The 18,256-nt window shown below is 36.4% G+C and overlaps 1 protein-coding gene across 6 annotated transcripts in view; it reads right to left on the bottom strand.

Moving 5' to 3' along the window:
* The window catches only part of TTC7B (tetratricopeptide repeat domain 7B), a 161,125-nt gene that overhangs the window by 58,621 nt on the left and 84,248 nt on the right, over window positions 1-18,256 (bottom strand). For all 6 annotated transcript variants that reach the window (XM_075753709.1, XM_075753712.1, XM_075753713.1 and 3 more), the window contains 2 exons: window positions 16,723-16,883; window positions 1,393-1,509 (listed from right to left, as the gene is read on the bottom strand). In XM_075753709.1, the coding sequence (XP_075609824.1) occupies window positions 1,393-1,509; window positions 16,723-16,883 (278 nt within the window). The remainder of the gene's footprint in view (window positions 1-1,392; window positions 1,510-16,722; window positions 16,884-18,256) is intronic.

The following is an 18,256-nucleotide window of genomic DNA, read 5'->3' as shown; positions in this document are numbered from 1 at the left end:
TCAGCCCATACATTTCACATGGACCACCCAAAGAAAGGTTACAGCTTCCTATCCATATTTACTGTTTGCTAGAACTCTGAATGTGTCATTTGTGAAACCCGTCTCCTTCCATTGTGACATGTGTCCACAGCTTCTGTCCATTTCATTCCTAATTTGATTTTAATTTGCTACCAAAAACCAGAACTTCAAGCAAAGCTTTAAATGTCAAGATAAAAAAAAGTAGTAAATACTACCAGATGCAAAATAGTCTTTGTTAATTTTTCCACTTAGATGTTCTTGAAGGAGAACAGTGACATGCAAGTTAGCAAACATTGCTGTTTGAAGCTGACACAGCCAAGAGTAAGTTTTCACAGTCATTGCTGATGTCTGAAGGAAGCATTACTTAACATGTATTTAACATGGCACAGTGGCTCTTATCACAACAACAACAAAGTAACGACAAGCCATGATTAGAGCCCTGATCTAGGCAGAGGATGTAACATGCAAAGCCTCACTGAAATTAAGCTTATGTAACAATTGTACATAAACTGTTCCTGCTCTGTGCAGCACAGCATTCTGACAATAAATTCTTAACCCCCCTCCCCACAGGCACAACCAGCCAACTAAAATAAACCACCATCCACTAAATCAGAAGGGGAATTCTCTCCCAGTTCCCTGCTGCTAGTTCAAGTGACTTCAAATTGAAAATAATTATTGATTGAATTGACGTGTTGAATGGTACCAGCACAGATTTCTGCAAAGTGGCCTTCCCGTTTATTTCACAGCTTATCTAAATATATGTATGGCAAAGGACCTTCCCAGAAGCACTCTGGAAACCCAAATAGGACTACATCAATTTATCCAAATACTTGCTAATGCCTTTGAAGAACCTAAGTAGGTTCATAAGCAAGATGTCTCTTTCAAAAAAAAAAAAGCCATGCTGGCTTTGCAAGCACATCGTATTTATCCATGTGACCTCTGATGTTTCCATAGTCTTAATTAATGTCTAGTCCTCCTTCATTTTATTTAGTGAAAATCCTTGAACTAAATTTCCACTACAGCAAACGCTGCTAGCCAATATAAAAGGCTCTATAACCCAGACTGGGGGAAAAAGCCAGGCAATACCAGTACACCGAGTGCCATCAAGAAGAATGGCAGTGTTTCCCAATCTCTGTAATCAGTCCTCATCACTGCAAAGTTTATTAGCTTTGGTGTACCTCACTTCACAGAACTCTGGGTAGTTTCTGCATGTTCATCAACTGGTGTCTTTGCACTTCAGTCTCCAGATTCCCAGAGGATTAGTTTGTTCATACGAAATACCAGACCAAGTGAAACCAGGACTGCTGACCTAATATTGCCCTGAAAGGCTACTGAGCAAGGTATCAAGCAGCCTAGAATTCTACAGCATCTTACCTTGGGTTAGTGAGATTGTAGCAGGATTTCCAAATCTGGAGCATGTGTTTGCAGGTAAGGAGTGCTTCATCTGGGCCTCTGCACAGGGACTCCAATTTGACTTTCGTAAACAGTAATCTAGTGAAAAGCAAAAGGAAATTAAAAGAGAAAGAAAGGAGATTCCAATTCAAGAAAAAGATTTTTTAAAGATAGCCAACATCACACCAAACTGGAAAAAACATAACTTTAAAGACAGTGTTAATTTAAATAATTGTTTCATGAAGTAATTACAATAAAGTCAAATATCTAACATCATCAAAGTAACAGTGCTTTTTATAAGACGGCCTTTTCAAGTGGACAGAAACAATAGTTGAAAGGATTTTTTAATTTATTTTTTTTTAAATTAAGCAAGACAATATATCTTAGTGAAATTAGCAGGACCACTAAAAACTTCGTATGTTCAAGAGAAAAGAGACATCTTCACTAAAGAAAATCCTTACTACTTTTATGAGAAAGGAAAAGGGTTTTATTCCATTAATTGGCTCAGATGATAGTTGTCTAACATACAACTCACAAAAGAAAACAACTCGGTGCTGATGCAAGTTACTTCCCTATAATACCAACTTCTGTTACAGTAAATGGAAGAGGCTATACTGAAAAAGACACCACTAGACCAGACAGATTCATGGGATGTAGTCAGCATTGGTAAGGTCAACAAGAAAATGTAGCTCCAGTCTACATTATATTGCCATCAGCAGGCACTAAAATTGATGTTTGACTTGAATTTTGAACATTTTGAACATTTACAAGTGACAACATGAAGAAAGCACATCATTCATCAAATATGCAGCAAACTATTCATAATGGAAGCAAACATGTTTGCTGGAAGCCACTATAAATTAATTCTGATTTCAAAGTTGATGTTTCTAATGGCAGCAAGACAAATGATGATGATTGCATATTCCTTTTCCATTTCATGTATCAGTAGAGGGTTCTCCACAGAGATTAACTTACACACCTTCCTGGATAATGAAAGAATATAAAGGCAATATGACAATAAAGGAGCTAGTCACTTGCTACACACATTTATAGGAGTCATAGCATCTGGGATCAGATAATACACTGGAAAAATACTAATTTAAAAGCAGTTTTTAGTAAATTGCAAGATTAAAGAGCACAAAGCAGGAGGAGAGGATGCATATAAAACTGTTACCCTACTTTCTGTTTTTGAACCCAGGTGCACTTTGGCATTTTATTCCAATGCAACCTCAATCATCCTAAGTGAAAAATTTATATGATTGGTCATATGGTTTGCGTGGGAAGACTGAGAAGGGTGGAGAGGGTGGGCATGTGTGAAAGCTCAGAACTTTCTTATCCCAAATACAAACTTCAAGGCTGCTAATAGTAACTGCAAAGTGCCAGAGGGTTTTCTCAAGAATAAGAAATGACATCGAGTGCCTCAGCAAGTTACAGTAGCTAAAGCTGTAGTGTTGCACTGAATCTCCTTTGCAGAAATTACGCAGCATGTAAATCTAAAAATGAATCGCATTACTGTAATTGTACAATATGTGTGTTGGTGGGACTGAGGAGGAATGAAATGCAGGTCATTGAGTTAGTTTAAGAGAATGAGCACCTAGGGATAAGCAAGGTAAATAAGGACATATGGAGTCTCACTTGATGTCTTGTAGGAATGCAGAACAGAGTAATCAGACTACAGATTTACATCAGTAAATCTGATCTGAGAGAACTATATAGATACTTTAAAGTCATATTTCATTTGGTAGAGTGGTCCTCTCTAGATATTTGTTTAACTGTGACTATATCACTGGAAGAAAAAATATCCAAGTCTGTCCATCATTTTACTCAAGCGAGAAGGAGAAAGGACAAATAACATCTTTCTCCCTTCACACTACTACATCTATTCTACCCTTAAACACAAACACACACACCCCCAAACAACAAGACCTAGGTATCAAAACTCAAACCCAAACTCACAGGAATCTCTCTCATACAATCCCTTTCCTTTTTTCTGTATGTAAAAAGAGAGTGTTTTTCACAGTTTGAAGAGCCTACGGAAGTTCCATTTTTAAAAATTTGTGATCGTACTTAACGAAAGTTATGGAACATCACAAATTCAGAAGCACTAAATTTACAAATCATTCTAGAAAGAAGATAATCAGAATATATACCTTATTACATAATTTACAGATAGACTGAATTTACATTAACAGCCTTCAAGCATTTAAGACTTTCAGGAATTCTGTAGCAGAAAGAAGGCATAGGCCAGCAAATCGCTAAGATTCAACATACAAGACCTAAAAGAAAAATTGACCGGAAGATAGAAAGGGAAGAGATTTGATTATTAAGAAATGACTTAAAATAGCAGGACTCTGTGCAACAAAAATGTAAGAACATGGACTACTAGTGCAGGATTCAAGGGCAAGATAGCAGAAGACAAATATACTTGTAAAGACTTAAAGCAACACATCAGAATTTCATGCATTTGGAGGCACTTGATACACATGCAACATCATCCCTGTTTCTTATACATTACTGCAATCAAGAGGACTGGATGGTTGCAGATTTCCCAAAATACAAACAATAAACAAAGTATGATGGAAAAATATTCATAATTCTAATAAAGAAAGGCTAGGCAATTGTATCTAATGGGAGGGGAAGTACACTGGTGTAGGATTATCCACACTAAACCAAAAATAATCTTTTGAATAGAAAAGTTGCGTTTATAAAGCCACAAAGTAGTTTCCCTGAAATATTTTTACTATAAATCACAAAGTAACTAAGAGACTTCAGAAAACTGAGATGAGATGTTAATAACAAAATGAAAACCTGCCAACTAAACGTTTACTTAACAAATGGGGGAAGGAAGGGAAGAAAGAGGAAAGAGGCAAAGGGTAGGAGGAACACCATGTGACAAACAGGTCTCCCAAATTAACTTAATTCTTCCAAGTTCCCCTGAAATATGGCTGGAGGTATGAGCTGGTAAAGAGATAAACAAACAGCTCAAGGACGAGTATGATCAGGAAGGTTTCAGAAGCCATGAGGCAGATCATCTGAAAAAGGATTTTCTGAAAGGTCAGCTTCAAGCATCTGTGTAAACAACTCTTCTGGAATACAGCCTGCATTACTGACACAGAGAATTTTAAACTTTACAAGGACATTTTCTCACCTGTTTTTAATACACTATTAAAAATGGGGACCAATGGATAAAAACTACCAAGAGATAGGATGATGGAAATCAAGCTGTACATTTTATGAGTATCATGAATCATCTGGTTGTGTCTGTTTTTAAGAGTCAGAGGTTTATATTACTGGCACAATGGTGCAGAACGAAACACGACAGAGTAACCACAGCATGGTGGGACAGCACTCATGACTAAGAATGCAAGTACTGAGGAACAGACTATATTCAAAATAGAACTGAAGAGTAGAAAAATGTGTGTCAGTGACATGTGAATCCGGAATAAAACAGGGTACGTTAAAGACATTAGACTAATGGGGCATTTGTTCCAGCATCAATGTTTGATATGGATGCAGATCTTTAACGTCAGGTAAAAATAAAGTGTATCATTTTAGGATACTAATTATCCAGACACAAAATAGAGAACAAATCAAACTCATAAGTGGAAAGGCTTAGTTTTTCTTGGAGCTAATAGCTGATAAATTTATGAAATAGCTACTGAACCACCAAATGACTCCATTACTTCAAGACTGTTCTCACTAACTAATGAGGACATTATAAAACAGCTGCTAGTAACCTAATCCATATATTACTGGATTTTTATTTAAATAAAGAATGAAAAATCCCGAATGGATTTATAATTAGGTCTTTGAATTTCAGCAGCATACACCCAGATAATTTGATAGTGAAGGTTAGCAAAGGCACCTGAGATACAGCAGAAGCCTGGCATTTAACACAAAGATGCTAAAATGTTTAAGGATCCGCGTCTCAAGTTGAAGGGGTAAAACTCGATGTTTGACAAATCAATCATTGATGACATTGTGCAAGTAAGACATCAGAAACGTGCAGAGATCCTATGAAGAATAGCAGGGGACAGAGAGGGGAGATAAGAGAAAATCAGCACAGAAAGCTGCATCTTAGGTACAAAGTAAAAAGCAAAACTGTACCTGAACAGGTTATTATACAAAAAAGTTACACTCTTTCAAGGCTTTTTTGTACCCATGTAGGAAAAAAAAGAAAATGTGTATACTAAACAGGGACAACAGGATGAAGATATTCAGGAATGAACCCCCAGCCTCCACCACAATCCTTATCTGTGTTGTCTCAGATACAAAAACAATGACAAATGGAGAATCGAAACACTTTAAAAAAGATTAACGTTAACATAGTAAAAAATAATCCATTTCTCAGAATTATGGAAACAGTGACACATAAGATTGTCCTTTCTAAAGTAAAAACTTTAAAGAAAATACCACTTCTGTAAGGACTGGGGAACAACACCTATACTGCCAATGTTTTTTTCAAGAAGGCAGGCACATACGAACACATACAATCTTAATAACATGCAAAAATTTATACAAAAATAGCATACAAAAAATGAAAGGAGTATTAGATAACATTGTTAAAGGAAAAATGGGTTATAGTTCAAGTTTAATCAAGAGATTGTACCAAACAACCTGTGTAACAGTTATTCCAAACCAGAGCTGCCTAACAGCCAGGTTCATCAAGGTGAGACAGCTGTGAAGAAGGCAGATGCAATTCAGGAATGTGCTCATTGGAGCAGAGAGAGACAGTGCCATTGTACAATACCCCAGTGAGACCACATCTGGAATGTTATACATAATTCTCATTATAACAGTTAAAAACACACACATGAGAAATTTCAAATTCGAGCAGCTGCAGAGAAAGGCTGCGAGGGTGCTCAGCAGACTGGAGACTGCAGAGTAGGAAAAATACTTCATTTAGTCAGTCTAGCAAAAAAAAAAAAAAAAAATGCCAAGAAGAGGTACAAATCTTATCTATAAATACAGATGAGACAAGCACCATAAAGGGAAAAGAACAATTTATCTAGAGGATAATGTTTCTACAAAAATGAGTATATATAAAGGCCATACAGACTATTAGAACATTAAGGGTAGAAATTAGGTCTCAAGATGATAAATGAAATTGTAAAAAAGACTGCTTCCTCACAGTTTGTTTTGGATAGACTGCAGAAGAGGTGGAACAAATAACCTAACTGTTCTTAAAATACAGCTGCTAAGTTCATGAAAAGCATTACAGATAGGAAAACTGTAATAATGGAGCCTGGTGACTTCTGAGGTTCTTGCTAGTGCTCTATTTCCTAATCAGTACAAACTAATCTAATTAAATTGTGATCTGAAGCTTTCCCTACCAGCCAACCAGTGTAATTTGTGGCATAGTTAAGAACTTGTGAATCTCCAAAATAAAATCACTGTCTCAATTATGTCTCCTTCTTCTTAGCCAGCCTGTTTCACTTTTTGGAACTAAAATACCCAGATGCCATGACCACCATTCCCCTCCCACAGTAACACTCTTATAATGTCAGGAGACCAAGAGGAGTTAATTTGTCCAATACTGACATAAGTTATCAAGAGCATTCCTATTCTGTAGAATGAAGCAAAAATTCAAACTAGTGAAGACCGAGCTCTGCCATGTGACAAGTAACACTATTAGTACAAAGAACTCTTAGTTCTTTCAGTGAACAGATACTGCTCACCTTAGTATCATTTTAAAACCAGCTGCTTTGCCTTTGGGATCAAATAAGCAATTTTCACATGTTGCTATACACTGTATGAGCACACCAGCTTGGATCAGCCATAGCTGGATATCTATATTCCACACACTACTGCATGGAAGAGACCTGCCTTTCATTCCTAAATTCCTTCTTCAAATCCGGCAATATGACATGATGTTTATTATTCTTCCACCAGATTTGCCTGCTAGAGCAGTGTCACTCAATGCAGTGGTAATCAGGAATCTCCCTAAAGTCCCTCAGACTAAGAAACCTTCTACAGCAAACTTCCAATTCCACTAGACTTCTGAAAGGTCTATATCCACATATTCTGATCAAAACTGAACAGAATGCTCTATTTTCAGTCAGGATTGGGAGTAAACTTCATTATTATTATCTTATTATATAAATTATTTACACTGTTCAGGGCTTGAAGACCATAAGGAAGAGCAGTGCAAAACACTGAAGATAGGTGCTTTGAAAAATATTAGTTCTTCAGCGTAACACACCAAAAGCCTTGCTGAGAACCCTTTAGAGGACTCTTCTGTATGCAGTGAGGTCAAGCTAAGCATATCCTTCACAACAGTGAACAGCTATCCCCCTTGAATAAGCTAAAATTTAAAGGGATGCATAAAATCCACTTTTTTACAATGCAAGATTAAAAGCACAACTACTTTTGGTTTATGTTTAACCTACTTTGAGTAAACTTAGTTTTAAGAGAATTGAGTAATCTAACAGTTTGCATTTCTAACTTCAGCTAACAGTATTTTTACATGATAATCAATTATTAAGAGATGGTAGGAAAGTAATTAATATACTGGGAGTCCCATAAATATGGTAACAACCAACAAACAAGCCACGCAGAAAGTGTCAAATAATAGCTTGGTGTCCCTAACAACCACATTAATTTCTACAATAGCTTAGCTGTAAGAATAAACTTGAGATATAATCAACTCAGCCTGTTACTTATTAAAGCATAAAAGAAAGATGACATACACCAGTTCTGTGTAGAGTTATATAATATTTCATTTTGATTTCATATTTAAGTGCCCATTTGATATATCCCACAACTTCAAATCCTGGAATGCTAAGAAAATGCAGAAGAAATTGTTCTGCTTTTAAACCTAGGCACTGCATTAAAAAAAAAGAACAACAAAACAACCTCACCATGTCTAAACGTATGAGTTGCGAAATCTTAGACTAACTAGTTTGACAATGATCCTCTATTTTTAAAAAAAAAAAAAAAAAAAATCACAAAAAGGGTGATGTAGACTGTAACACTATAGAAAGATACTGAAGTCTGAAAATAAACATTTTTTTTAACACACAACATAGGTTTCTTTTCATATGACCTGAATTTAAGGGGAAAAAAATAACTACATTGATGTAAAACTTACATTCACATGCATACTTCATACAGTTGCATCTCATTTCTGTAACAAACTGTCATAGTGCCAATTACTTGTGTAAATTAAATCAGGTTAACTGATGGACCGCACAGAGTAATTGAAGTGGGAAAGCCATATATAGAATGCATAAAATTAAGTTTGAACAAATGTTATTCCATATTGATGATTTCAAAGAATCTAAATGAGTTCACCTTTCCTCAATAAACTTTACCAAGTCACTTCTTGCACTCAATTACATATATAGGAAAAATTTTTGATGGCCGTTACAAGAAACCTAAAAGATATGAGAAAGGAGGAGGGAGTCAAACCTTAGCAAATTCAGTTTCTCTTATTCAATACATAATATCAGCAAGTGCCCTTCTGACAGTCTTGTAATTACTCATAAACAAATGGTTTAGAAGAAAAAGGTTAAAATTAAAAGAAAATCCTAGACTTCTCAACATTTACTTCATTCACTGTCAAATCGAATTTGACAGCAGTTTACTGTCTGCAAGTTTGTAGCTTCTTTTCAAAAGAGGAGGTAGGGCTGACTGCTTTAAGACCCTTCACTCGGGAATTCCACTTGAATCCAACAGGACTCTAATTTATGTGTAATATACTGTCCTAATGAAAGATCCTTATAACAGCACAGCAGGAAACTTTTCAAACAATTTGTTCAGCAACATGGCTTAATAGCTCTGAAGCTGGATTTCTTTTTCAAAAACCCAGCGTATAGCTAAAGGAACAAATACCACCTTTGCACTCTAATGTGGAAATAAATCATAGAAATAACTGACCAAGAAGCGAATAAGAATTCCAGCAAACAGGTAATTGAATATAAGCCCCCAATGAAGCAATTACACTCAAAATAATTAACACAATCTTTTCCAACAGACACGATGCAGGTCATTCTCTGTATAAAGCAGTGATAAATGATACTGAAATATTCGGTGCCGTTCCTGTTTGCACATGATGAAAACTGGCTACAGTTGAACAGTGCAACAGATAACTGAAAGGCTAGAGAATGTGCCCTACTGTCAGCAGGTGCGGTGATGTTCTTACCAGAAAGGACGTTTGGAGGTGACTTGATTACAGAAGCTACCATCAGAATATGAAGTCACTAGTATACAGAGTGCCTAATAAAGAATGACATAAAAACCAATGGCTGGAAACAAATAAGGGATCAATTCAAATTAAGAACAAAAATACAGTCTTAATGAAGAATCTAACTGAAACACTGAAACAAGCTACCACATGCTGCAATGGTTTCTCCAGTTTTTGATGTGTTCTTATCAAGACTGGATGTCCTCTGGAAGGTATGCTTTCACTAAACCTATATTAATAGAAAAACTAAAGCAAATTTAGCAACTGCTTCATATTAGTCAACTCCTAAACATCTGCATGTGATCAACAAAACACAAAATGACACAACTGCAAAAATTTAACCTACAGGGAGCATGACAACTTGAAACTAGATAGAATATGAAATATGTATAGTTTTATAAAGGACTGACTTACACATTCGGTGATTTTAGGTGCATCACTGGTAGCACCGTGATAATCAAAGTACAGAAAGAAATTCATAGAGGTGTCTGCTGCAATTGCAAAGTGAACCCTTCCACAGTCAGCCTACTCCATTTTGAGTATTCAAGGAAATTTTTATTATCAGGAAAGATATAAATATAAATCATTCATTACAAAACATGAAAAATCATCATTTGTAAGTACCTTGAAATAACTTTTTGCAGGACTGACAAATTAATCTTATTTCCTAGCGATTTCTTTCAAATTTCTGTGACATTGCTACCCAATCAACTTCTCTCGCCTTACCCTGAAGCCAGTTTCCTCTTTCCCAATGAATCACATCTGCTTCTCATTTTTGTTCTAAGTGTCAACAGTCAGGAATGAGACTTAATTATCCAAGCTGCATTTACAAGCTAACAAGAGACAATTAATGACAAGAGGTTACGGAACACAACTATCAGCAAGGTCTACCTATTTTATTTTTTTTCAGCCACTTCTATCAATTTGGTTCCTTCAGGAAATCCAATTGAATGAATCACTGGATGCCCAAAACTGGCAACAGGAGGTCAAGCAATCAATTCTAGTTTTTTGTAAAAACTCCAGAAAATCATTTAACTTAATTAAAAAGTCTCCTAAACTGTTCCTCAGACAATAACCAAACATACACAAAAGATGTGAAACCTGTTCCAAGTGATACAGGAGAAGTGACAGATTTCTACAGTGCCAACATTAATCATAAAGGTAATCTCCAACTTTGCTTGCATAGATCCCTAGGAGTGGGAAGCCCATATACATATAGAAACATAGATGAAGTAAAAACAGGTAGTTCAGATTGTGATTTCAAGACTGACTCTCAAGCAAGCAAAAGATGCAACAAAACCAGCCCTCAAGCCCCAGAATAACACAATTTTGTGGAAACCAGGAGTAGGTATCTTTGGGGTGCACCGGATGGCCGCCACTGCACCCTTTGAAATATTATTCCCCATATATTTGTTCGCAGAGCGGTAGCATTGCTTCTTTGCAGGCAAAAGCAGCAGTTAGTCCTGTGACTTTTGGTGGAGTTTATGTATACTATATACCATCTCATGAACTTAGTGTCCTTAAGAAAATGTAAATCTGTAAACTATAATGAAGATAGTTTCTGACTAAAGCCAGAACAAATTAGTTATACTTGAAAACTTTTTGTTTTCCTGCCTAGAACAGCCTGCGGCAGCCAGCTCATGGCCCAAACTGGGACTCTCAATCAAGTTTCACAGAAGTATCTACAGCCTAGCTGTGCCTAGCAAATATAATTCAGGGATGGTACCCTGAGGCTAATGACCAATTTGTTTATATAAAGTAATATCTACCTATCAGCAATTTTTTTTTTAATGGACCATTCTGTAAAAGCACATAACAACAGCCAAAGGAGGGGGGAGGGAGAGGTTGACATGCCCAGCATGAAAACAAAAAACATAAGCAGCAACTGTCTTTCATGACTTACAGAAAAATCATTCCTGAGAACAAAATTCATTTAGCTCCCAAGATACACAGGATCAAAATGGAATGGATTTGAAAAAGCATGCTGTCAAATGTTGACAAGAATGTATGCACCAACATGATTTTGGCAAGCCTAGCAGATCACTACTTCTTGTTCAATCATATATTACTGCCCTTTCCTCAAATAAATCCCAGTCCTCTATTTATCAATTAAAAAAAAATAAATGCAAGTTTAACCAGCACCACACACTGTAGTGCAACTACAACAGTCCTTGGGTAAACAGAATAGCGTAGTCTATTCCCGTTAATACATCCCTGTCCCACAAAACATCAGTGTATGTATCATCATACACTGCGTGTACCAACCAGCTCTTCTGTTCTGCCCACCAGGACAACTCCCAAAAGGAAACAAGTTTGTTAATCAATGAAATGAGAATGATGTTAAAAGGCTCTGCTATTCTGGGATATCTACTGTAGCTCAAAAGAGCCCCTCAGGGTCAGGAAGGAAAGGATTTAATAGTTTTCAGTGGAGTGACACATTGGCCTGATGCTTCTGTGAAATATTCTTGGAAGAAAAAAAAAGTTCCATCACACTTCAACAAATGTAAATGTTTAAACTGTGAACTTAATCTCCAGTTGTCTTCAAACCTGTTACCATATGTCTTTCCTTTTTGAGTGTACTTAACATTAAAATAACATGCTTGCACTCCTCAAATAACCCATCTGCTGTTCCCTACTTCTGCTACTTTAAAAGCTTGTCAGCTGCTATCCATTGCAGTTCAATTTTCACCATAAAATTAGAAATTAATATTTATTATTTATTTTGCCTAATCACACTAATTTCAGGCACTATACTTGTCTTTGAGTGCCCCAACACTTGAAACAACAAGGGAACCCCAAACAGATAAGACTAAGAGACCAATACCACAAGTATTTCATTAGGAAACCTAACTCTGTCTCCCTTGATTGAGAATCTACTTTTGTCTAACCATGAACGAGAAACAGATAAAAGTGGTGTTTCAAGATTTCATATCATTCAAAAGACCACTAAGATACAGATTCCTCGTAACAAGCAGATAAAAAGACAGGAAAGAGTCATGGAAAGGAGTTTGTAAATAAGGCTCCTCAGGTAATTGCACATGTAACTGTACTATACATATTGCACAAGATATACAAGCCCAATATGAACCAACGCAACACAACCACTGTTACTTTGCATCACCTTGAACACACTTTCAGGCTGCAATGCACACCTCTGGCACTGTTTATACATTCTGAGTAAGAAAACATGGGCTTAAAATAAATGAAATTCAAGGAAAATCCAAGCAGCTAAGACCTCAAGCTTCCCTTAGAGTTAAGTACTCTAGTAATTGAGGATGTATTTGTGGCTCCTTCCTGCCTACTCTCTTTGCTTTCAGGGTAGCATGTCCCTGCTTCTGTTTCAAGAGGAGAGATGGATCATCTTACTCGGTCTCCTGCAGAGTTTGATGGTTAGGACTCTGAGCTGCATCATCTGCGGGTTCAAATCCTATCAAGCTGAAGAAGAACTGAACTTCACATTTCTACTAGAAGGACAAGTTGTCTAATGAAAGGTGGGGGGAAAAAAACAGTGTAACTTTAGATGAAACTTATCATTTTATGAATTAAAATGCAGTAGGACCTGACTGAGATTAACTATTCAGATTTTTTGCTGCTGGCACCTTACTCCCACCCATCTCACTAGAGCAGGGTATTAATAATCTTTTCAGTAATTTTAAGCTGTTCAGTAATCTTTTGTCTAGAGATCTTTTTTTCCCTGGATCAAAGCACTCTCAGATTTCAGGAGGCTTCAGAGGTTAGCTAGCATTTAAAAGTAGACTGATTGTATCGCTCTGAAAAACATAGGTAACTTGTTCATAAGTACAGTGGTTACAACCTAGCATTTTAAGCTTACAAAAAGTTTGAAATTAGAGTGCTATAGATATTTAGCAAATATTTTAATTATTTCTGGAAAACATTACTCATACCTATTTCCCTTTTAGAGGTTTCTTAGATTTTCACCAATAGTTTTTCCTATACCCCTTAAGGTCTCGGAGCAGATTGCATATTTATGCTGTCAATATAACGAACGAAGGAAGAGCAATCAACTCTATTCAAAGAAAAAAACTAAACTTTGCTGCTAACAGCACAATGTGATGTTTGCTTATTCCTTCCACTCCTTTAGATAAGGATGGGACAGAAGTCTTTGGCTCTGAGTAACTTCTTTCTACTTACTGACCCAGGGCAACGCATGGGGCAAAATCCTTATCTGTTTGGCCATGTTTGTTCAGCAACTTTCTAGTTTTATAGTGCAGGAAGGTTAATGCTAATTTAAGATACGGAAGTATGCTTGCTATACCCCTCAAATATTAAACATGAATTCTAGGAATGCATCAGATTTTCAAAGGTTAAAAACTGACAGGCAAACTATTTACTAACTGACTACAACAGAATAGTGCTGGAAAGTATCCACTTCACAGCATGACTCACAGTGTATTCTATGACTTCCTTGCAACCTTTGGCATTTTACAAAGATGTGGTATTATAAACTTCTAAAAAATTTAGATTCTTTTCAAAGGAAAGCAAAACAAAAAGAACATACAGCTGTGAACTGGGCAGGACAGCACCTGGTGCAGCATTGCAATTACAGCATACAGATGTATGTATGTAAGAATAACAATAAAAGAAATAAATAACATAAATCACAAGCCCTATGTTTTTCTTTAATATTTTCCAAGTACAGAGATCTATTATGCTGCAAAGCTACCAAAGTATCATTTTGCAGAAGGTAATGGATTCATTTTAACAAAAAAAACAGAGAATACCAAGAAAAGTCTTGTACTATTTAGCTTACTGGGATTGTAGACATAACTGAAAGATAAAACTTAAAGCATAATGATATTTGAAGTGTTTACAGAAGTCAATAAAATACCATAGGCGAATAATCAAATGTTTCAGTAAAAATTAGTAAGCCTTAAAGGAACACAAAAGGAGCTCTTCCCAGTCTGCTAGGAAGTACTGTGAGATTGTACTGTTTACAGAAGTGGCAGAATAAGAAAACAGAATCAATAATACACTAAGCATTTGTGTTTTATATTTTATACATATGCACATACACGTTGTCAACAATTTCAAGAGCACCAGATATAGTGCGCAAGAACAGACTGTTAACTTGAGGTTTTGCTGATAAATCCTTGCAAAAATAACCCTGAAGGAATCAATCCAAATTTGTATTATTGACCAGATGTGGCTGGCTAGCTGTCAGTATCAATTGCAGAGTGCACAAGGAATCTCAATCATATCCTTGACTTCTCTGGGAACCAGAGGTAACCTAACAGCACTAAAACCAAGACTCCAAAAGACTGTCTAGATACACATATAGCTGTGCTTCACCTTGGATTGTTCAGCAATTGTTGCCACATCTGAAGGTGATTCCTACTGCCAAGATATTCCTCTCAAATTCCCTGATCTGTATCAGTAGGTTGTAACAGTACACTGTATCACCATGGTGTTTGTATTATACAACAGGACTAATCACCACTATGACCCATATAATTAATATTACTATTGATTACAATTAATACATTAATAGAAAGATCAGTACTTTTTAAAACAACCCAGGCAACATGTTTAACCACAGGACGCAATTATAAGCAAGTACGGAAAGGCCATAAACCATATTTGAAAAACCCATAAAAACCTTTTAAATGCTCACAAGAGTAATTTTAAACATTTTACTGAATGATCCTTTGTTCTCCTATTACAATAGGGGGAAATGGAGTTTCAGAAATACTTCTTCTAGACTATTATTATTCTGAGAAATACAGCAGCTGCTTCTTTGTCATTTACATTGCCAGTAAGTGGCAGAAGATGAACCAAGAACAGACAGAAGATGATAGATCATGGTGCTTTGAACATATTTGTTTTTAACAATAATAGGGTATAAAATTAGGTAGCTACTTCAACTGCCTCTCGAACCATGACTGACAGTTCCCTCAGACCTGAGGAAAGCACAGACAGGTTTGGGAGAGGAAGTGCTAGATAGTTCTGAAATTGTGAAACGTGTGGAAGCCTCTAATAAGAACAGAGACAAGCTATACGCGTGTGGATAAACTGGGAAGTGAGAAACAGCAAAAGGCCACAAAAGGAGTTGCACAGGACTGGCTGCGAGCCGCAGAAGTTCTGAGGAGAGGTGATATCAACAGTGGTCCTGGTTAGATTTATGAGAAAAAAGGTAAGAGTACCTTATATAGCCAAAAGGAAGCATGAAATGTGAAGGAACAGTACGGAAGAACACTATGATCTTTTTTGTCAAACTAATAATTCTTAAAGAAATCATATTTTTCTGGTATGTTAATATAGTAACCATTTATGATATAGGCCAGCCATTTAAAAATTAAGACTGAGGTATCTCAAAAAATTGTGTAAATAAGCATTTAGGATATTTGTAATACTATGGATTACAACTTTAGTTAGTGTTGGTAAAGCATCAGAATGGAACATTGGAAGTTAATGGAAGTTGTCCCTGAGATATTTTGCTGTAAAGCATTTCATTAGATTTTCCATAAGAAAATAAATTTTAAAAAAAAAACAACTTACAAAAGTACAAAATCCAAATGTATTTTAAGATATACTTAACATGAAGAATAAACACAAAGAATTATTTCTTTTCTAAACAACAAGTGAATATCTACCAAATGTGCTTCTTCCCTGTTCACTTGTTTAGTTAGCCATCAGCCAACTTCAGCTGGCTGGTTATTATACAGGCAAAAAAGCAGATTCTCTGTTATGATGTATTTTACAGAATAGATTCCATACAATATGCATAGAATTATCTGTAAGATGGGACCAATCTAGCTAATAGTAAAGTCCTGTTTATCCTTCTCAGAATATTGTATAAAAACAGAAGACACAAAAATACTCCAAAGCATGCAACAGGGAGAAATTATCTAAACAAAGAGTCTGTAGAAAAAAACAAAATAAAATCAATTATTCAGCTCTAGCCTCCCTTCCAAAACCAAATCCTTAATCACTATTTAACAAGCATTTAATATGAAGCAGACTTGCATTAAATGGGCAGGGGGGGAAGACTGTTGGTAAAAAACCCAGACCAATCTTCAAATCCATCCCCTCTTGAAATGAACGAGATGAGAATCTAAGAAAAATAAACATGAGAGAAAGCGTAGAAAGCAAACATGACATTCACTCACATAAAATTTTCTGGATATTCACTCAAGGCCATATCAATGATATTCAAAGCATCATGATAGTGTTTCTGGGCTGATAGCAAGAGTGCAAGGAGATGAAGAGAGTTGGCATCATCTCCTTGTAGTTGCAGAGCCTGTCGAACATAACCCAAAGCTTCTGGTATCTGATTAAAAAAAAAAAAAAAAGGCAGAAAAAGAAAGCACCACTATTAGAAGTATTGCCTATTACTTGATTGCATGTCCATAAAATTTTCAAAATATTCACCTGGACACTGTGTAGAATTCTACAGATTCCTGTAAGACACTACTCAGAAGTTTAAAATGGACCTGATGCTCTACAGTGTACAGTAAAATTTAAATAATATATTAACCCTGGAAAATAAGATACACATTTTAATAAAACAGTTCCCTCCAGCCCTTTAAAATATTCACTTACTATTCTTTTTCAAGTATTAGTTGTATTTCTATATGATTTTGAAAATACTTTAATTGCAATACATTAACTAAAATGTACAGCTAGACTGCAACAGTAACTTTTCTTCATGTGGAATTTCATGATCCCCTCAGCTGTGTATGCTTTTGCTCAAAATAAGCACGCTAAGTGTTAAACCCAGGAAATTTAATTAAGAAACATGACAAATTTGGAATTCAGAAGTAGAGTGTCATAACCTGCTACTGAAAAATATTTTGTGCTATTAAAGTGACAATCCATTCCACTCTAACGTGACATAGTCCAATGTCTCTGCTACTCATTAGCAATGAAAAGTAGTCACCTAGAGTATGTAAACTACTGTGCTCAAAACTACTTCCTAAAATAAACATGACACAGGAAAAGGCTTACCATGACATATACAAAGCAGCTCCACATTATCCAAATTCATGTGATGTACAGTAGAATCCTAAAGCCCTTAAACATAACAGCTGTAAAAGTTGGACTGAGCTCTGATCTCTTTTATAGCTTTAAAATATTTTCCAGTTTTCTTAAACACAGTTTTGTTATATTGTTCACAATAACCAAACCTCCTACAAGTATTCAGAAAAGGTATGGATCTTAGCAGATACTCAAGATTTAAGCACTGTCAAGATCGACCTGTGACCAGCAGGTCGAGGGAGGTGATCCTGCCCCTCTACTCCGCTCTTGTGAGACCCCACCTGGAGTACTGCCTCCAGCTCTGGGGGCCACAGTACAGGAGAGACATCAAGCTGTTGGAGAGAGTCCAGAGGAGGGCCACGAAGCTGATCAGAGGGATGGAGCACCTCTCCTATGAGGACAGGCTGAGAGAGTTGGGGTTGTTCAGCCTGGAGAAAAGGCGGCTCCGGGGAGATCTAATTGCGGCCTTCCAGTACCTGAAGGGGCCTACAGGAAAGATGGTGAGGGACTGTTTATCAGGGAGTGTAGTGACAGGACAAGGGGTAATGGGTTTAAGCTGAAGGAGGGTCAATTTAGATTAGATGTCAGGAAGAAATTCTTTACTGTGAGAGTGGTGAGGCACTGGAACAGGTTGCCCAGAAAGGTTGTGGATGCCCCCTCCCTGGA

Source organism: Balearica regulorum, chromosome 5, assembly GCF_011004875.1.
Source record: "Balearica regulorum gibbericeps isolate bBalReg1 chromosome 5, bBalReg1.pri, whole genome shotgun sequence".
Classification (NCBI taxonomy): domain Eukaryota; kingdom Metazoa; phylum Chordata; class Aves; order Gruiformes; family Gruidae; genus Balearica; species Balearica regulorum.
Note: the sequence above shows the minus strand (reverse complement) of the source record. Positions and strands in the feature narration are given on the sequence as shown.